The sequence below is a fragment of the Misgurnus anguillicaudatus genome, chromosome 19 (assembly GCF_027580225.2).
Source record: "Misgurnus anguillicaudatus chromosome 19, ASM2758022v2, whole genome shotgun sequence".
Classification (NCBI taxonomy): domain Eukaryota; kingdom Metazoa; phylum Chordata; class Actinopteri; order Cypriniformes; family Cobitidae; genus Misgurnus; species Misgurnus anguillicaudatus.
In genome coordinates this window covers 32,732,424-32,755,317 of record NC_073355.2, presented here as the reverse complement: position 1 = coordinate 32,755,317, position 22,894 = coordinate 32,732,424, and the positions used below count along the sequence as shown (strand labels likewise).

Here is a 22,894-nt window from a genome sequence, read left to right as displayed (position 1 = left end):
ATATTTATTTTTGAGTGAAATTCAACCTTATTTTTAAAGAAATAATAATATTTTTCAACGTATTAACTAATGAGAACCACACAGTGCAGAAGAAATCTCAGACAGGGTCAAAACCACTGGAAAAATTGCAGTTTAATTTGCCAGGAAATAAACTTGTAGTCTTGCATGCAAAATCAACTGAATGGCACAATGCTATATATATATATATATAGCATTGGCACGCAATAAACTTTCTCTGAGCAAAGGGAGTCTAACAGTACACTGAATAAAAATTATTAATTAAATTTACCTAATTTTATTAAGGTGTGTGATTGCAATCAATTTATTTAAGCTACATTTAAACAAAAGTTTTATTTTATTTTATTTTATTTTATTTTATTTTATTTTATTTTATTTTATTTTATTTTATTTTATTTTATTTTATTTTATTTTATTTTATTATTTTATTTTATTTTATTTTATTTTATTTTACTAATTGTTTTTGTTTAAATGTAGCTTAAATAAATTTATTGCAACCACTTACCTTAAAAAATTGGAGTAAATTGAATGAATCATTTTTTTAGTATGCAGGATCAATAATTTTTCTTAACGATATTTTCCATTAGAAACAATTGCAGTTTCTTTTTTAATATATGAGCTCTACCACTGATTGGATATCTTAAAAATACACTGTTTAATCTGTCAAATGTCTGGATTGATGCTCTATAGACGTTTCATCGGATGCACGTGATACACGTCTGGATCCGAACCTTACTTCCGGTTTCGTTTTTTAATGGTCTGACTAGTTGCTAAACTGATCTCTTGAACAAATGCCTCGTCGAAAATAACAAATGTTTTGGTTTCCTATGTAATCTATGTGTTGTTTTTTTGCTTGTTATATAAATAAACTCCGTTTAAAGAACTTTGTTGTTATTTATTCTTAGCGGAGTTTACCCGAAGTTCATGCGGACCGCGACAGCTGCTTGTTTATGTTGTTACTGCTGAAACCGTCTATAGAGAACTTTCTAGATCAGATGTGTCTGCCTCGGAGGGCAATACAAATATATTGCAAAAAACAAGGTAAATCCCACTGTAGTCAACATGTAAGCTGACCCTAAACCCACTTACACACAAACAACTGTTATACGAACCATTAGGATTGCACATAAAGATCAGTTTACACGCCTCTGTCCGAGACTAATGCTAACATGAGCCAAGCTTACATCCAACCAGCAACCAGCAGTTTTCACATGTTATAAATATGTCACCGTGTGATGAGGGAGGCAGATGTTCAGAGTTTCCACTATCATGTTGATTGCCAACCTGACATAATTCCTGCAATAACACGATTATATTCGGCCATCAAAGGGTCTTGCATAACAACATACATAAAGCACACAAAGTGTCCTAAACTGATCTCAGATTTGCATGATACCAAGTCAAAGCCAATATGAACTTGGGCGCATGGCTACGTTGCCAATGATTTTGATCACGTAATATTCAGGTTATGGCACATATGTGTGTGAGCATATACAGTAGGCATCATGGGTCCAAGACCTTTACTTCTCCTGCTTCTAACTGCGTCCTCCTGGTGCAAAAATCTGTTGCTGCTTTCCTGCGGTCTCCACAAGCCTGTGAAGCAAAGCCCCCACTGGTCAAACCCACTGGACCACAGAAACCAGAGGAACAGACTGTACAAACTAGCACAGAGACTAAAGTCTTTACTGAAATCCACAAGACTTACCAGGACTGGATGAAGAAAACCAAGTCTAAGAATGGATCTGCTTATTGCTTTAGTGGTAACATTTTCAAAAAGAGCTTAGATAGTAGACAGAAGTCCCCAAAGTGCAAACGTGCAGATCATCTGGAAAGCAACGGGTTCGATTTTAAGGGTCTCAAATGTGTAAAACATCTGAATTTGCATCTTCAAAGTAGCCCCTCTTTATGTAGGATTTGGGAAATCATTCTCATCTGCAAGATGCTTTCTCTACAGTATTTGATCCAAGTTATACATTTCAAAAATATTTTTTAAATAAAATTAATATGGAAAAGTTGTATTTTTGTGTAGAAAAGTAATTTCAAACTTTAAAGAGACAGAAAACCTTTTATAACTAAAAACAATAAACGGTCACACTTTATTTTACGGTATCACTGTTACAGTGTTATACATTTAAGTACTAAGTAATAATCATTAACAACATGTACTTACTATAGGGTTGGGGTTAGGATTAGGGTTTGGTTTAGGGTTAGTTGGATGTAATTATGCATAATTAACTCTTATTACTAACAAAGACAATGTAAAATAAAGTGTTACCCAATAAACCTTTAACTTTATTTTGGCCATTAAGAGGGGGCACAATATAGGGGGCCTGAAAATGGGTTGAAAAATTGCAAGTTTTCAAAAACAACACTCTTATCGTCTCTGTATGAACTACAAAAATGCAAATTTGTGAAAAAGATGACGACAAGTGAATGCATATTACATACTGCGTGACATTGTCAGCTACTGTCTGTCATGCATAATACAACGTTTCTCGTGGGTCACCTTAAACAGGCATCGCTTTAACAATGTTGTCATCTGTATGCAAGAAACGTAAGATTTTTTTTCTGTTTTTAGTACATAATTTATGGGTGATATATAACATATGATATAGATCATATAGTGTTTTCAAACATTTGAACAGCAGGATACAAATCAGCTTGAACAAACTAAAATTGTTACCCTTCAAACATAATCTCAACAGAATAATCTGACAACAATACAATCCTAAATTGCTTCTTCAGCTCAAATCACAAAAAATTATCCTGTTCATTTATTATCTGTTGTCCATCTTCTCCCTGGTGCAGAAATGACCCACTTCACTATTAAAATGTCCCTTTCAGCTGCCTGAAGCCAACCTAAAGTACTAAAATAACCCTCTACCTGCTTTTGATTTCATCTTGAGCACAGCTTTACGCATTTCCCCTGATGCCACTTTTTTTAGCCAAATCCCAAGAGAAGGCCCCTTCAAAGCCTCCCCTTCCTGATCCCCGCATTGTATTAAGGTTGTCTTATTTTAGGAAGAGATTCGCTCCACCAACACAACCACCAAAACATTCCCCCTCGGGATACCGCTGCTGTCTCCTGGCTAGACTACGAGTCGTCTAAATGCAGACAGTTTCGCACCCAACACGCCTGTGGGAATGCTTGCTTTCGCAATTACAATTTTTGTGTCATTTCGCTTTTACAATGCAATGCCTCTTGCGGCCTTTTTGGGGGGAGCCACTGTTCCCATATCAAATGTTCTACTTTAAAAAATGCATGGAGTTTCACCTAAAGGGTGTGCAAGGTCTCTGTGGAGGCTAGCTGAGATGGGACTGACTACATTATTGCATTAACACACCATCTCTTATGGCGTCTGAAGGGAGCGTGTAGGCAATGGCAGTCGTATCGCCAAGGTCCTCGTCTCACACTTTCTGAAAAGACTTCTGTTGAGTGCTTTTTTGTGTTGAGAGCATTGACGTCTTAGCACTTCAAGAGCATGCAAAATATTTAGAGCAATCGAAAAGAGGGAAAAAGTACTTTGGCTCATGGCCTTTGGTTTATCAGCGTCTTTTAACAACAGTGTAAAATTTCATGAGGCAATAGGGAGCAGCATTCGGGCTTCTGTAGTAAAGAGTCTCATTCATATCCTCCTCAGAGACATTGATTTTCAACAAAAACAGAAAAGCCTTTAAAAACAGACCCAAGGTTGTTTAAATGATATATGCGTTTGAGGCATTAGTCAGGGGTTTCAACTAAATGAGTAAAATTCGTATTTAAAGGAAAAGTTTATCCATCCGATATGCATATAACTTCCTTTCTTCAGTTAAACACAAACAAATAATTAAATATTAAAGGTGACATAGAATGATTGAACGGGGTATTTATCCTTGTTCTGTGATGTGACATGTAGACAAAAATGTTTTTGTTTGGGTCTGTAATGCCTTCGAAGCTTCCTAAAAACCTCTCTCACATAGCTCTATTAGGGTGGGGGAATTTAAACAAGTGGTTTTGCACCTATTTGGCTCCCCCTACTGGCTTAACTTGCAATCTCATTACTGATTGGCTGACTTTGCTGCCACTCTAAAAATGTAAGCCAATTATTTTAAAGTGAAGGGGGAGGGAGATGCCTGTGATGTCATAAGCATCAGTTTTTCAGATTGGGCTGTTTTCTGGCTGACATTTCTAAAAGAGGAATTTCTATGAGACTGAGATGTTTAGAATGTCTAGAACTTTTTGTATGTTTGTGAATGTGGGTAGACTACCATTATTCAACAAAGACAAGGTAAAAATGGTTTTTCATTCTCTGTCCCCTTTAAAATGTTGGCATGTTGGTGCATCAATACATCTCATTAGTTCTTGTGTGTCTCATAACAAAATACACATATCACAACTAGTCACAAGACACAGTCAACGGCGTGAGTGCATCTGAATGTGTACTGTACATCAAATTGGAGGTGGGGCGTAACGTCACCGACAGGATGACGTAGGAGTCAGGAAGTATAGACGGTTTCAGCAGTAACAACATAAATAAGCGGCTTTCGTGGTCAACACGTAACTTCCGGTAAACTCTGCTAAGAATAAATAACAACAAAGTATTTTAAACGTAGTTTAATTATATAACAACCAAAACATTTGTTATTTTGGACAAGGTATTTGTTCAAGAGTTCAGTTTAGCAACTAGTCAGACCATTAAAAAAACTGAAACCGGAAGTAAAGTTCAGATCCAGACGTGTATCACGTGCATCCGATGAAACCGTCTATAAAAGGCGGCCTAAAAAACGCCCTCGCTATCTGAAATATTGCCGGGGACATAAGAAGTATGGCAAGGGAGGCACAGCGTCTCGTTCCCTTCTCAAGGAACAAGGGTTACATAATGTCAGTAAGATTTTTAGTAAATTGTCAAAGTTCTGGTGTGACTTTTAAAAGATTTTAGGATCTGCCAACTTTAGGATTATACATTTTTTACGTAAGGAATAATTGACTCTGGTCCTTTGAATTATTTAAAAATAATGCACACCCGCAGTGGTAGTTACTGTTTCAAATAATTCAAAGGACCGGAGACAATTATTTCTTACATTAAATCTATAATCCTACAGTGGGTGGCTCCTTAAATCCGCCAATTAGAGAAGCATCTGTCACCATGGAAACAAGATCAGCCCAAATTAAATCTGATGAGATGATCCCTCTCAATACAGATGATGGCTGCAATTTACACTCTTAAACAAAGTATATATTTGAAGAGTTTGGTTCCAAAACGCAATAAATCCATTTTGACAAATTTTGGTAAAAACGTGTTTTCTATACCAAGAAAGTGACAAGATGAAAACAACTATTTTCTGTTACAAACTTTCACACAGCATCTTTAGGTTATAAAAACATAAAAAATTCAAATCCATAAGTTGATTTTCAAAGATTTATTATAAAAACGGATTATTTTTTCCACAAAATGCAATAAATCCATGACAAGTTTTTATTCAAAATGCTATAAAACTATTGAATCAATAGCCTATATAAATGTGCATTCATCTTTGCCATGTTATATTCATTTAGTTGACTAGTTGTACACACTAATTAAAAATATAAACATTAATGTTATTAATCAAAACACTTACTTTGTCATATTAAGAACCCTGTCATTGCGGTTACTTGACGTCTTCGCTTAACGTCTTTCACAGCGATCAGCTGTAAAATGTTTTTGGTCCTGCTCGATTTTCGTTGACTTTGAGTAAAATTATGGAAAGTTTTTCATAAGATCCTCTGGGGTCAATGTGTTAGCATGAGAAGCTTGATGCTGTCGGGAGAAAAAGCACCCGTCTCCCGAGTGCCTCTCAGGGAAATTATTAGATGTTGATGGCTTACGTTTCTTTCCCATCACAGAAAACCATCACAGGTTTATCAATGCAATTAAAGTATTATTTTGTTTTGTTTATTGATCACAAAGTACAAAGTAGATGAGGAAAACTAGGACTCCATGTACTCAGCGCGTCCGCCATTGTTTGTTTACATTGCGTGACTGGTGGGCTGTGGGATTTATTGCATTCTGTAAAAAAGGGGGAGTGGCGTTTATCGCATTTTGGGAAAAAAGGGAGAAAAGATGACAGAATAACACGGCGGATATTGGATTTTGCACAAAATTAAGTATTTACTTTTAACTACTGACCTGATATAATGCTGATTTTGGCAGTAACTCATTTTTTTCAAAAATGGCGTTTATCGCGTTTTGGAACCAAACTCTTCATTTGTTTAATTCTGCATGTTTCCCCCAAAAAACTTAAAACAGATATAATGCATAAATATATTGTATTTGATACTTATAACAAATGTGCTGTAAAGTGAAAAGTAACATTTTCTGTTTACAAAGTTCACTGTGATGCATATTCTAAGCATGGAGATTTCCTGTATCTACATCCATTCATTTGTGAGGTGTATTTTGTGTTATGAGTTTCGGCAACTCTCAAAACTTTTGCTAACTTCCAATACCACCTCCCTGCAGGACTGCATTATTTAATGACTGTAAGTTTGACAGTTGTGTCTCCCACACTGAGCTACATCCACGTGTATACATAATCAAATAATGTCAACTCAAATCAATATTTGAAGTCCATTTCACATCCATTATTAGTCCATTTATATACTGTATGTAATAAGCGCAAGATAATGCACAGTCAGCCAGCAAGTATTGCAAAATAAACACCGTTAGGATGACACAAGACCTGCCTGCATTTACTTCATGATAATGACTAGCCGACTATATGTCTTTTACAGAAGCAATATCAGTATAACATAAGCAATAAAAATCTTTTTCCATATTTAGACTGCCTGACATTAAAGGTTCTTAGAAAACCCACAGGAAACAGATTGGTTCGTGCACCAATACACCAAGCTTACACATTTTTGTCACATAACCAGGTGGTTTAAGGGCAATTGCTCATTGATGTTAAATGGCATCAGATCTTGTGGTTTCCCTTGCTGCTATAAGAAAGCACTCATTTGAAACACAGTATTAGACCTGTTTCTCATTAGCGGAAAGGGAAATTTTGATTTTAATATGTAAAGACTGACAATTGCTGAAGCGATAGCGGCAATCTGTTATCTCTTTACAAATGCTCCACCCTTGTTATTAAAAAAACTGTGAGATAAGAGAGTGTCATGTGCCTCATTAAACATCTGAAGATAATCATTTAATTGTGCACTGGGCTTTATTAACTTGCACTGCTTGTGGAGAGACCCCTTTAATGGTGTCTGAAATGTTATTGGTTCTGTGTGTTTTTTTTCTCTCTTTCTTTCTGTCTTTCTAATTTCCCTTTTGGAGGACTCTAAACTTCACAAGTAAATAACAAAGTTGCTTTTTACTGCTTGATACAATCCCTCTTAGGAATAGCAATAGCTGTTTAGTGAGACTTCCAAAAGGTTGTTATTTAAATTTCATCAAAACATTTAGTGTATTGGTTATATTACATATGACTGCATAAAGGATGGGTTAACTTTAGTAGTGTCATACTTGAAAAACAGATAAGAAGGGCATTCATAAATTTTAAACTTCTGGTGACTTTTAACATAAGCAGACAAATAAGAAATGTAGATATTTTTATCAAAAATGTACCATAAGTTAAAATCTGTGTTTTTACAGTCCAATGGGGCAGTCCATGGCTGGGGAAGGAGAGAATTAAGGGATGACTCAAATTAACTTTTTGAAGTACTGTTCAAACATTTGGGAACACTTATTATTTTTTTTTTCACATTTTAGAGTAATAGTAAACTCTTCAAAATTATGGAATAAAACCAGTGGCGCTTTCGGCATGGGCGACATGGTCAGTGTGTGTGTGTGTGTGTGTGTGTTTTGGATGATACAGGACCAGTGTCGGCGCCAGAGAATACAGAATGAGGGGGCCTCCTATTTTACTGGTGGGGCACCTGGTTCATCTTATTATTTTATTATTATTATTACTACATGGCACTGTAAAATGCATGGTACTGATTGGCCACTGGCCAGTCGCAACATTCAAGGGTATTTTATTCCTTAAACAACCGCCTGAAACACAGCCTCACCCGGGTACTGCGAGTGCGAGCGAGTCACGTTAACAGGGACAGTTTAATACCTACAAATTAATACAGAATAAATATGCATAATTAATAACGTATATGACATTGTATTTACAATTATTAAACCGAATGTTCCTCTTTTGACTTTTAACTTGTTTTAACGCGTCTGGAAACGTTTTGCCAGAAGGTTTGCATTTCTTAAAAATAAGCTAATAAAAGACATCAAATCAAAATGTTATGTCTATATATTTACTCATATAGCAACTAGCCGTGAAATTAGCAGGATTGATACAGCCAGCCAAGTTGTTGTCGCAAATAAATCCCTCACTATAGTAAAACCATAACTTATAATGACGTTAAAGTGCAAGACTGGATAACTCACGCAAATAATAAAGACCAGTACATAACCAAATAACAGCAAAAGAAAACAATGTTACTGACATATCTAACACCAGAATGAACTATGCGTTTACCTTCAGAAGAGCTGCAGGCGACGAGAGGACTTTTTAAAACTTTTTAAGAAGGTCCTTTTATTTGTCGCAAAATTTCTTCGTCTTGCTCAAATGCCAAGACTTACAAGTATACATTATTTAGACAGAAAATGAGTTGGCGATTGAGCCCCCGAACGTGACAGTAACTTTCAGTGCAGACAAAACACTGGGGATACCTTTAAGAATTTGTGTTGTTCAAATGTAGTGGCTGCGTGTATGTAACTGGCTGACTATGTTAGCATTTGTTACCTTTTTATCATCCGCCTCGGCTATCGTGACGGTAGTTGTAACAGTTCACTCTCGGGTTTGTTTACACGCAGTGATGAGCAGACAATGTGGTTCCGAAGCACATTTTTTTATTTCCATCGCTTTCTTATCAGGTTTACATCATCTGAACACCCGGGTGGCAGGGCAAAACTTGCTAATAAACTTGAGATAAACATGAAAACAGCTCGTATTTCCTTCTGTGTATATTAACAACGCAAATGCGAACACAGCGCTCCTCGACTACATTACCCAGAGTTCAGCACGGTCTGCACTACAAGCCCCACATTCTTAAACATTGTGGGTTAGTATTTTAATTATTATTTTTTATTAATTATACTCCGAATTTTATTCAGTATTCATTGTATAACCAAATGTATTTGCAGCACATTTTTTTAATTATTAAGTTCATTGTTATTTTGAGAAGTAAGGGGGCACAGTGACTCAAGTGGCCGGGCCATGCCCCCTAGGGCCCGCTCGTGGCGCCGACACTGTACAGGACGCCTGCACAAGGGCGCATGTAAAAAAATCACGTGACTGGGACGTTTACCACTCATGGATGTAACATTGCTGTTAGTTAACCTGTTCGGGACTATGGGGGGGTGTCCTGCCGGGACGCAGGGGCAGTGTGCTTGACTTCACAAAATGTTCATTTAAAAATAATTTGCAAAAAAAAAATTCTTAGTATTTTTTTCAGTAAAAATATCAAAAAATTCTTAAATTAGGATGCTTTTTCTTGATGAGCAAAACGACCCAAGAAAATAAGTCTAGTTTTTAGACCAAAAATATCAATTTTTTTGTGATTTTGTGCATAAAACAAGCAAAAAATAATAATAATAATAATAAATATCTGCCAATGAGATTTTTCTTAAACACTAAATTTTTTAAGAACAATTTGCTTACCCCATTGTCAGATTTTTTTGCTTGTTTTATGCACAAAATCACTTAAATGTGATATTGTTGGTCTAAAAACTAGACTTATTTTCTTGGGTCGTTTTGCTCATCAAGAAAAAAGCATCTTAATTTAAGAAATTTTCAGATATTTTTACTGAAAACAAGACATAAATACTAAGATTTTTTTTTCTTGAAAATATATATTTTTGCAGTGTATTTAACACATAATGCGTCATTTTCAATGCTATCTCACGAGAATTCTTACATATTTTACGAGTTGGCTAATTCGCATTAATTCAAACAGTCAGATTTGTAAGTTTTGGTTCGATTGGCCTTGGGGTTCGGTGCAGGGTTAGGGGTTCGGTTTCCTTGTTGTTTTTTCATGAAAATCGTACGATGACACACGATTAACTTCATATGAATTGATACGAATTAGCCAACTCGTAAAATATGTAAAAAAAAAAAGTGAAATCAGGTTGGTCATTTTATGTATTTTTGACTATAAGATAATGAGAATAATTTCAGTTAAGCATTTCAAAAGTTTAAATGGCAGTGCATGTTGATTTGCACAACTAAAATTATGTTTTAATAGTAAACATTTAAACATAAACTTATTTAAAATATTTTAATAACTTTCTCAGAGTTAAATTGAATGTCACGCTTGATTAAGAGTAATAAGTTCTTTTTTATCTGCATTTCCTCAGAATATCAAAAGCATGATTGTTGTTAATAAAAACTGATGCTTTAAAAAGCACAAGCGGTCACAGAATAGTTCATTTTCTAAAAAGCCATAGGGAAAAGTGTAAAAAAATATTGATATATATTTTCACAACAAACTCTGTAGCAGACAGCACTGTACATTCTGTATATAGATATCCCAAATATCATTATGAATGACTAAAGCCAGTCCAGGCTGTTTAAATCCCATGACGGCTGCCACAGTACACTGTCTCTAGTATTTTCTCTTTAGCCTGAAGCACAGTGATTGTAAGTTTACTCAACTCGCTTGGCCGTTCATGTCCCCCTGGGCAAAACCCACGCGAGTGTGGCCATCCCTGCTGACTCCATTTCCACATTTGCCTAAGTTGTGAGCACCACGGTGCCACCACATGTTCTCCTATGAGCAAATGTATTAATTATTAAATCAACAATCCCGCTGGAAACAGATGGCACAGACAGCGGGCATCTAAAAAACTTCTAACTGGCATTGTGTGTTTGTAGGTAAGTGGGGGGGCTACCTGTCACATGTCTCAGCCTCACTTTGTGCCAGTTGGCCAGCAGACGGATTTGTGTGTATTGCATAAATCCATAGAGGATAACTGCAGTTGCTTTTAATTTTATAATTGTATTATCTGGTAGTTAACACTTTCCTGGTTTTCTTCCTGCTGAACGCTGTTTGAAATGATCAGAGCTGAAGTGTTAATGAGCCATCATCACTTCTTGTTTAACCCAAGCATTTGTTATCACACAACAATGTTTAGTTCAGTGTTCTTTTAGTTTGGATTAAGACACATGATTGAATACATCATGCTGTGATTTGCTACACACTCTCAGAAAAAAGCTACAAGAAGGTACAAAAGTTGTCAATCAAGTGTTTTGTCAAAATAAGTGCCTGCTGCACGCGCATCAAAACAGTTTATGATAAAAGAGACGCTCACGTTCACAAAATACACGCAAGACACTCCCTAAACAGTAAACTTTGATTACGCATGAGATTATGCGAGTATCTGGCAAACACGAGCGTCTCTTTTATCATAAACCCTTTAGACGCGTCTGCAGCAGGCACTTATTTTGACAAGACACGTGATGGACACATGATCACTCAACGCGCAGAACACATATTTTGAAATTACGAACCACTCACATGATGGGCTACATACATGTTGTGATTACCTTCTCATTGAGCGCCCTCGAAAAAAGAAGTCACCGGCCGCCACTAGAATAGTGTTGATTTTTTGTTACAACAAACCCTCTTCCTTAGCCCCACTCATGGGTAAGGTTTTGTCACTTTCGGTGTAATAGTATGAAAAGCATCCTTTATATTTGACTTATTTACCTTCATATAGTAAAAGATAACTTAAATGAGAACAGTAGTACGAACAGTTGTTCACATTTTCTGACAGCCACATTTAAAAAATCCAACAGCAGGAACCTCCTTTAATTCATTAAGCACACAGTGGTGAGTCGAAATGCCAGCCAGGCCTTTGCTGATATACTATGACTGTCGCAACACTATTATGCTTTAAAACCTGCTCTAGATAAAGCTTTGACAATTGTAGCCTTTTCCTGTCACACTAAACTTGTACTGCATGTGTAGAAAAATAGTTTAAAATATAGACCTACAACCAAGAATAAAACTTGCTGACACATCAGTGGCATTTACATTGTTATGCCTCTTTTACAATAACAGCTCTTATCAACTAAATAAAACAATTATTATTTTTCTACCAACAGAAATAAAAGTTTTTATTTTATTTAAAGTTGCAAAGTGTAACTTTAAGAAGGATCTCTTGACAGAAATGCAATATAATAAACATAACTATCTTATCAGTAGTGTATAAAGACCTTACAAAATGAATTGTATTATTTTTTATTACCTTAAAATAAGACGTTTTTATCTACATAAACCTGCCATTGAAGCCCCGTCATGTTTCTACAGTAGATAAACTGTAGAGCGTGTTTCATCCCTACGTTGTCAGATGACAAGATGTTTGTCATGTGGCAGCTATCATAGCTCATAGATGCCACGAAAACAACCCACACTGGACCTTTAACGGGGCAATAAGTAGGATTTTAAGTGTTTTATTAATCAAAATCAATGTCTTTATTCATAAATATGTCCTCGTTGCTGTCAAATGACCTCTGCCAGTGATCTGACTTTTCTTTGTAAGCTTAGCATTTCTTCTCTTTACTAACATTGAACGGGTAAGTCCAAAGAGGCTTCCACGTCGTTCCGCCGTATTGATAAACTATAATAGCAGAGAGGGACAAAAAGCACTAGCCTACCAATGCGTTTCCACAATGCGTTTTCGTTCAGAACACGTGAACCAGCTGCAACGGACAAGGAGATCAGCGATTACATAACGGCTACCATAGTTGCAACAGGCATTTGGAAAGGGTAGGCGCTAGAAAGCACTGTTCGTTTGAATGCAAAATACAATTTCACCACTAGATGGGGGTAAATCCTACTTATTGCCCCTTTAAATCTAGCCTTTCTATTGTAATGTAATAAAAGATCTCTACTACTGCCAAAAATAAATTCACATCATTTTCATATTATTGTGTTATATTTACCATTTCCTGCATTAACATTACAGTAGCCAACATGCTTGGAGAATGTACAGTAACTTCAAGTCCAAGACCTGAATGCAAATGTAATAGCAGAAGATTTTGAACACAAAACACAACCGGAACATAAATTTCAACAGTTTGCTCAGCATTGAGAAAAAAGCTCATCGCCAGCTAAGAAATAAATTCTGTTGGTAATCACATGCTTCAGAAAGCCACTGGCTTTGGAGGAAAATCTCCCTGCTGTCTAAATATAAATCTGAACATTGGGCTTTCTAGCCGACCCCTCCGTCCCCACTGATTGGATGAGAGATTTCTTATTTCTCCAGTCCGTGTGAACAGTGGCTTATAGCACGCCTGCTTAAATTGCTTCCTTTGAGTTCAGATAAAAGTACATGCATTATTAATCCCTCCCATGTTACTACCATTACAACAAAGGATGGCCAATTAATCTTGCAGACATGGAGCATCAGTGTATCTGCCACATAGCCGTGTGTGTGTGTTTCAAACAGAGCAATGAAATAAAATGTCATGATCCTGTCGGCCCTGTATGTATTTTCCCTTGTTTCATGTGACAGGATCATGGCAGCCCTTATTATCGTTGTCTTGTTTTGTGTGGAGAGTCACATGGCCTGTTTTATGTTTGTGTACCTCGTGCTCTCCTGTCTTAAGTCTTGACCCTGCCCCCTTGTTTCCTTGTTAATTATGTTGGCTTGACAAAGCCAACATACTGTTCTTCGATCTAAGCTTATTATTATTATTATTATTCTTCTTCTGTTCATACTTTTTACCAATTGTAACTCCTCCTAGAGCTTTCAAGCTACACCCACAAAACTTAACAAAACTTTTAAGACTGGTCCGTAGATAGGTGCTATGACTTTTCTAACTGATGGGACCTACCGAATTCCTAAACGGGGCGCTCAAACACCCCAAATTTTCCATTGACTTAACATTGCGACAAACTTTGACGGGTCATAGCTGCAAGCGAGAAATTTGTACAAACTTGTGGGTTACCACATTTGCAGAGGCTGGCAGGCTCTGTAAGAACATACATCACATTGGGGTGTAAGTTTCACCCCTGGGGTGTAGGAGGCCCCCAAAATTCCCCATTGACTTATAACGGGGCAGGAAACACGCCCATATAAGGGAATAAAAACGTTCCAGATGGAATATCTTCGCTTTACAGTGTCATAGAGACATGGGGGTGGGCTCATTTTACTCAGGCATCCAAACAGTCTCTCTGGATCATCCCATAGCAATTAAGCCACGCCCCTAGCAACCATTTTTGGGCACCCTAGCAACATCTCCCATAGACTTCCATTATAAAATGCCCAGATGGATATCTTTGCAGCACAGTGTCACAGAGACATGGGGGTGGGCTCATTTTACTCAGGCATCTAATCAGCCTCTAAGGATTCTTATTGAGCTATTAAGCCACGCCCCTAGCAACCAAATATGAGCACCCTAGCAACATAATAAACAAAGCCTTATATCTCTGGATCTGAACATCATAGAGACATGGGGGTTGGGTCTTTTGGTCATGTTAGCTTTATGCTAGCTTCAAGCTAAGTCATACTAGCTTCATGCTAGTTTCATGCTAGCTTTATGCTAATTTCATAATAAATCTTGCTAACTTCATGCTTATTCATGTTAGCATCATGCTAGCTTCATGCTAATTCATGTTAACATCATGCTAGCTTCAAGCTAATTCATGTTAACATCATGCTAGCTTAATGCTAATTCATGTTAGCATCATGCTAGCTTCATGCTAATTAATGTTAGCATCATGCTAGCTTCATGCTAATTCATGTTAGCATCATGCTAGCTTCATGCTAATTCATGTTAGCATCATGCTAGCTTCATGCTAATTCATGTTAGCTTCATGCTAGCTTCATGCTAATTCATGTTAGCTTCATGCTAGCTTCATGCTAATTCATGTTAGCATCATGCTAGCTTCATGCTAATTCATGTTAGCATCATGCTAGTTTCATGCTAATTCATGTTAGCATCATGCTAGCTTCATGCTAATTCATATTAGCATCATGCTAGCTTCATGCTAACTTCATGCTAATTCATGTTAGCATCATGCTAGCTTCATGCTAATTCATGTTAGCATCATGCTAGCGTCATGCTAATTCATGTTGGCGTCATGCTGGCTTCATGCTAATTCATGTTAGCTTCATGCTGGCTTCATGCTAATTTATGTTAGCATCATGCTAGCTTCATGATAATTCATGTTAGCATCATACTAGCTTCATGCTAATTCATGTTAGCATCATGCTAACTTCATGCTAACTTCATGCTAATTCATGTTAGCATCATGCTAGCTTCATGCTAATTCATGTTAGCATCATGCTAGCTTTATGTTATTCATGTTAGCATCATGCTAGCTTCATGTTAATTCATGTTAACATCATGCTAGCTTCATGCTAATTCATGTTATCATCATGCTAGCTTCATGCTAGCTTCATGCTAATTCATGTTAGCATCATGCTAGCTTCATGCTAACTTCATGCTAATTCATGTTAGCATCATGCTAGCTTCATGCTAATCATGCTAACTTGATGCTAGCTTCATGCTAATCATGTTAGCTTCATGCTAGCTTCATGCTAATTCATGTTAGCATCATGCTAGCTTCATGCTATTTCATGTTAGCATCATGCTAGCTTCATGCTAATCATGTTAACTTGATGCTAGCTTCATGCTAATCATGTTAGCTTCATGCTAATCATGTTAGCTTCATGCTAATCATGTTGGCTTCATGCTAGCTTCAGGCTAATCATGCTAACTTTATGTTAAATCAGGCTAGCTTCATACTTAAACATACTAACAGCCAGATAGCATACTAAACTAAACTTCTGTCAAACCGTTTTTAACGTTCAGGCCAGGCTTTGTCAAGCCAACATAAAGTTTGTCAACAAACTTTTCTATCTAGTTATTCATTATTAGTTAACGCCCTTTACCTGTGTCCTCGTTCCTTAGTTTAGTTTTCCACTATTTAATGTACTTGTGTCTACTGTCTTGTGCTGGATCATTGTTCATCGTCCGATGATGTTGTGTGTTCCTGTCTCATCTTGTCATGCCTGCTAAGTGTACGTTGCGTTATATTATTTGATTATTGTCTTTGTTTGCCCCCTCGAGGGTGTTTTTTGTTATATAATAAAAGTCTTTTTGTTTGAGAGCTGTCTTCACTTGGGTTCTGTCTCCCCCACACGTGACAAAAACAGTGAAGTATCTTTATTTTAAATCAAGTACATTTTTAAAGACCTACACTGTAAAAATTTGGTTTAGGGTAAGTTGCATGTAATTATGTATAATTAACTGTTATTACTATAATAATTACATGTAACATGTGTAACAAGGACATCGTAAAATAAAGTGTTACCAGTAAAAGTAACTACAGTAAAAATGTTTTTTTGAGAACAAATAAGAAAGTACAGCTTTTAATGTATTTAAGTATTTAAGGTAAAAAAAGGAGCAAATTATATTTATAAATTGTAGTAAAGTGAAAATAAGTAAAAATCATACCTGTCAACCCTCCCGTTTTTCCCAGTTTAAATCGTCCCGTTTAAATAATTTTCCATATTTCTTCTGTATTTTTATTCTTTCTATAATAAATCCCACATTGGCGTATTTGATGTTTGCTAGATTCGCCTCTAGCAAAGCAAGCAGCATTATAGACGGTTTCATCGGACGCACGTGATACACGTCTGGACCTTACTTCCGGTTTAGTTTTTTTAATGGTCTGACTAGTTGCTAAACTGATCTCTTGAACAAATGCCTCGTCGAAAATAACAAATGTTTTGGTTTCCTAGGTAATCTATGTGTTGTTGTTTTTTGCTTGTTATATAAATAAACTACGTTTAAAACACTTTGTTGTTATTTATTCTTAGCGGAGTTTACCGGAAGTTACGTGCGGACCGCGACAGCCGCTTGTTTATGTTGTTACTGCTGAAACCGTCTATAACATATCACTCAAACGACAAGAAAAAAAGCTTCCTGGGGATGTGTGGAGGATTACAAGCCAAGTGCAAAGCTACAACCGACGTACACAAACTCACACTTTGGATGTGCGGGCATGTGGTGGGGTGTGCATTTTTTTATATAACTTTTTTGCATGTACTGTAACTCAGAAGGTGTTACAGAATGCAACGTCTGTGAACTATGTGTATAACAAGTCACTTGTATTTTTTGTATTTTTGTATTGTTTTCAGTACAAATATCTAAAAATTCTTAAATCAAGATGCATTTTCTTAATGAGTAAAATGCCCTTAAAAATAAGTCTAGTTTATAGACAAAAAATATACAATCTAAGTGAATTTGTGATTAAAACAAGCAAAATAATCTGCCAATGGGGTGTGAAAACTTTACATAATTTCTTCTTGAATTGAGTGTTTAAGAAAAAAGTAAACTTATTTAAAGATTTTTTTAATACCCATTGGCCTTTTTGCTTGTTTTAAGCACAAATTCACTTAAATTGTATATTTTTTCTGTCTAAAAATTAAACTTATTTTCTTATCATTCCTCATCAAGAAAATATATCTTCATTTAAGAATTGTTAGATATTTATACTTAAAACAAGACAAAAATAAGTAAGTTCTAAAATTCTAAGTAAGAAAGTATCATTTTTTTTTGCGGTGTACCCATCCATTGCATAGTAGGGTTCGGGAAATTTCCCATATTTTTAAATCCCAATGTTGACAGGTATGGTAAAAATACTTTACTAATTTACACAGCTCAGAGGTTTGCTTGCAAAGATCTTCAAATACTCTATGATGGTTTGGACATAAAAATGTCAAAGTCGTACCATCACACAACATTTCAAACGTGTAGGGATTTCAATAAATTGTCATCTATAATGTTTTGGTAAGCCTTTGCAATAAGCACATTAGTTAATGTTTTACCTATTATTTATATATATATATATATATATATATATATATATATATATATATATATATATATATATATATATATATATATATATATATATATATATATATATAATGTATATGTATATGTATATGTATATGTATATGTATATGTATATGTATATGTATATGTATATATATCTTGGTTAATGTTAGTACAGTATTTTTTCAAGCTACTTCATTGTGCAATTACAACTGTTGATTTTAAATCTGTATTAAATGTTGTTTATTAAAAGTGAATGCTGAAATGAACAACATAAATGCTGTATTGTTGTTCATTGTTAGTTCAAGTTAACTAAAGTGCTTATCTAATGTTATTAATGTTTTAGCTGAAAATTATTGCCACATATAAGATTTTTTTTCATTTGATTGTATTTTTTTTTATATTTTTTTCATAAATTCCTATTTTGCAATAGCATATAAAGATGCTATAACAAAACAGCACGTTATAAATCACTGTTATACAGAAGGTCACTATTTATAGGTTACTATTAAATAATTAGCATCCAGTATTCAGCTGGCACACTTTAAACAGCACAAAGATAAGCCACACTTTATAACCATCAGCACTGCATGACAGCCTTGCTTAAGATTCCAAGTTATGATGCTTAGCATGAATGCACAAGGTCTTTCATCAGGATTTTACAACATGAGTAAAACCCTTACTGAAAACATTACCCAAGTGTCCTTCATTCAACAACAACTCTTAGATTTAATTTGATTCCGTTCAGTTCATCAAAGGTCATCTTAATGTAACATTCAGGAGAAAATTTACCAAGGATGGATTGTACCCACTGATAGTGATGCTTATTTGCGCACGCCATCTGTGTTATTCTACTGCCTGGTTAACTGAAGGAATTATGCAAAGCAGGTAACGCAAATGTGGCCACAAAATTGGTGCAATCTGTACAATGCAATTCTTGCAGGCTGGCTCTGAGAACTGGGTCATGGGGGGTGCCTCACACTATCACAAACTATCAATAGAACAGCTAAAAAATGTTAGTGCACAATTGTGATCTAAACAATCATGAGCTACATATAAATATCTGTAACAACATCTATTGACCACATACCTCCTCGTTGAGTATTTCTTGACATTGTGAATAGTTTCCTTTCTTTGCCCAGGTCCCATTGGCAAGACATTCTCTGTACACATTATCTAGAAAAAAAACACAAACACGCACGCACCAATTAGAATTGCAGATGTATCTGTCAACTAATGAACATATGTTTAACTGAAAACTTAAACCATGGTTGTCAGTACAAGGGGAATTTTCATAAATGTTAGGTTGTGGAAAGCTGTGTTTTTGTAAAAAATTATCAATTTTTTGTAACGTGGGTTGTTAAATAAAAAAAAATGTATTCATAATTTATTCAAACAATTATACAAAGGAAATAGACAGCATTTGCACAAACACTATCGTTTGTCTTCTTTCATTTTTACTTCTTCCAAGAACAGAAAGCTGTGGAGCATGTTCGTAAACATAATGTTTGATTTTGTTTTCTTGATGTTTGTTCTAAACTGTGTTTGCATTGGTGGATCGCCTACTTTTCTTCACCTATCCTAATGTTTTAATGTACTGTAAATTTCGCCAAAACACTGCTGCCCTGACCGCCTGGTAGAGTAATAATTTGAATAAAAAATCATTTGTATTGCATACATGTCGAACGCGGCCATCCGCGCGTAGCCGTGATGAGTATACCTTAAAAGCTGTGCTGACGTGTGAGCGTACGAGCTGGACTCGGAAAAAAAGTATACCGCGGGCTTCAAACATATAAGAACCTTGCATTGTGGACTAAGCATGAATATTTCTTCAATGACATTAAAACGTGAAACAGAACATGTTTTCACGCATGCGCCGTGATCTGCATATATAGTTGCCAACGTTTTTTTCCCCTTTTTTATTTAAGCCATAACAAACATTGTAAACAATACTTTAACAGCCAGTATAAATGCACAAATTTCGCATGCGTTGTAGTCTGCTCGTGAACACGCACTGAACAATCAAGGATGAGAACAAATTGTTGAATAAAATCATTAGTTTTGTTTTCTTTGCGCACAAAAGTATTCTTGTCACTTTATAATATTATTATTGAACCACTGATGGCACATGGACCTTTTTTATTATGTTCTGGGCTTAATTGTGAAAATCCAACTGCTGTTTTTGGGGGAGTCACTAGCCTCCTGTTTTTTTTTTTTTAAATCTACAAATGTTTTCTTAAGACAATCGAAGGACTTGGTGGTTTAGAATGATTATTATAAAATTTTAATTTTGCGGTGAACTAAACCTTTAAGAAATCTATTGCTAAACAAATATCATACTGTATCAGACATAAAACTTTTTAAGTGTGGTAATTTTTTTAACAAGACATGTCTTGTGTTTTTAATGGCTATTTTTAGATCCTGGTAATATTTTCCTCAAGAATTCCATAATAAAATAAACAAGATGAGAATCTGAGGCAAAGATCTATTTACAGAACTCTTGCTAAAACCAATACCATCAGTGTTTTATCTAAAGTCACTTACATCAGTCTTTGCAGGAATCTAAAAGTATTTGACTACAGTATTAGTTTTTGGTTTGTATTGTACTGTATTGTGTTGTGTTGTATTGTATTAGCTCACCAGTTCCAGATTAGTTGGACTGCTATTCTGAAATCCACTGAAGCAAGAAAATGTCTTGTATATGATGATAAAAATGACCCCAGGGATCTTAAGGTCAATGTACACATAATCAAAGATATCTGAGCAATCAAAACAATAGCTTTTTGCTAATAGCTACTATGGGAGCAATCCATAATCTGAAAAGTAAGAATATCTTAGTGACTTTAGTTTCCATAGAAACTGTTGAAACTATAACAATTTGTGTGGGTAAGCAGAACATAGATTTAAGGAGATACACTACTAACCAGGGGCCAGTTGCACCAGCTCGCATAAGTTAAAACGTAGCCTATTTAGGACATAAATGGGCACTAAGTTATCACTTACGCACTACTAAATGTTTTTGCATCGCATGATTAAACTTAGTTTAAACGTAACAATACAGTACGTTTTAACTAAATATTTACGGAAGCCTCTGTACATGAATAACGGTCGGAAGATGTCAGCCAGATTAGATCACATCAATGAGCTCGTAATATGAAGAGCTGTTTTATTTTCTGTGTATCCATAAACTAAAATAAGATTTAAAATTTCTTCCTGTTTATTTTTTCCTCCATGTAGACCTACTAGCTACTTTTGCCTTAACAAATGGTGCAACCAAATAAAGTAAAGAGTTAGTTATAAACTAGTAATAGCTAGTAGTTACTAAGCTTCTAGTTTGGACTTTACGTCCCAGTTTAAGTAGAACTGGTGCAACCCTACCCAGATCAGAAGGTAAGGAGGTCTTGTGGGAATAAATTGTGATCAAAAAACGCCACTGTCAATTGGTGCACTTTTGATAGTTCTTAATATTCCATTTCATGCATAACACATGAATCAATTTTGACTTCATATTAATGAATTCATTTAACATGAAAGGATGACACTGCAGATTTGTCTATGGCTAGAAAAATATGCCACCATAAAGGTAGAAAAGACCATGAACATAAAAACCAGAAGGGAAATATTAACTACATATTAAAATATTAATGCAAAGTTGATTTTTAAAACTGGATGCCAAAGGCTGATTAGATTCATAACCGTTTTGTTGGTTTATCATCAACAGCCAACATAAATCAACATATTGGAACTAACTGAAGTTAATATCAGCATCTCAAAGACAAGGTTGATATAATTTTGCTTAGACCATCAAACATAACCTAAACTTAACTTAACTTATAAAACGCTAAGAAACCCAGAGACAAAGACAGAAGCCTTTATACTCTGTAAATGTGTCACAAACTCATTTAAAACTTAAAGAGATTTGTGAGCTTAACCCAAATACTTACCACAGGGAAGGAAATGCTCTTTTTATTCTCTCACCAACTCCTTGTTTTCTTCACTTTTTGCCCATGGCAATATTGATTTAGCACCTGATGCAGAATGACAGCTCCATAGATCACATAACCAAGCAGGAAACAGAGGAGTTGCTACATGGTGATCTATCTATCTATCTATCTATCTATCTATCTATCTATCTATCTATCTATCTATCTATCTATCTATCTATCTATCTATCTATCTATCTATCTATCTATCTATCTATCTATCTATCTATCTATCTATCTATCTATCTATCTATCTATCTATCTATCTATCTAGAATATCTGCTCCACTGGTGACCCATGCAGGGCCAGTGTCACTTAGCCCCAGGTTGGCTCCCACTAAAGCATCTTTACCTGTCTCAAGAGCTCTCTGAAACACTGCTGAACTGCTGCTTTTGCAAAAAGCCAAGGCATTCAAAGAGTCTATGAAGGTCAGAGAGAGAATGACAGTGCCTGAAGGAAGGCAGGATAAGTGAGGTAGTGATGGTGGATGAGAAGTTATGTCATGTCACGCAACCCCCCCATCCCCTACAACACAAGAAGAGTATAATTAACTCACACACTTACCCTGAGGTGGTAACTAGAAATTTTTAATGGTGCACTATAAACCAGCTGTGGCTCTATTTACACCAGTACTCAAACCAGTTGTTGAGGACTTGCTCTGCATGTGAAGGCACCAGTTGTGAGGGATGCCTTTAAGCAAGAAGTTTCCCTCAGTAGCAGTGATAGCTCCAAGTGTGTGTGTGTTCATGACTGGCAGTACGTGTGTTCAGTGCACAAGTCAACATTGTGAGTATGGAAATACTTGACAATCACGTCAATTTTACTTTTACAAGATTACATTTGGTAACATCATGTTAGTGTCAGTGTCATCAAGATGACACAACTGTTTATGTACAAGATAGTCAAATGGCTTAGTCATGTTTTCATTATGACAGTTTACTTTATAAATGTTTTCCAATGCAAAAAAGTCGGATCTTGGTGACACTACCTGAAAATGCTCAAGACAGCACTGT

At 35.7% G+C, this 22,894-nt stretch overlaps 1 protein-coding gene across 1 annotated transcript in view; it reads right to left on the bottom strand.

Annotated features, from left to right (window-relative positions):
* Positions 1–22,894, bottom strand: part of crhr1 (corticotropin releasing hormone receptor 1) — a 173,463-nt gene that overhangs the window by 51,518 nt on the left and 99,051 nt on the right. Inside the window, exon 5 of the mRNA XM_055194465.2 lies at positions 18,989–19,074. Coding sequence (XP_055050440.1) covers positions 18,989–19,074 — 86 coding nt within the window. The remainder of the gene's footprint in view (positions 1–18,988; positions 19,075–22,894) is intronic.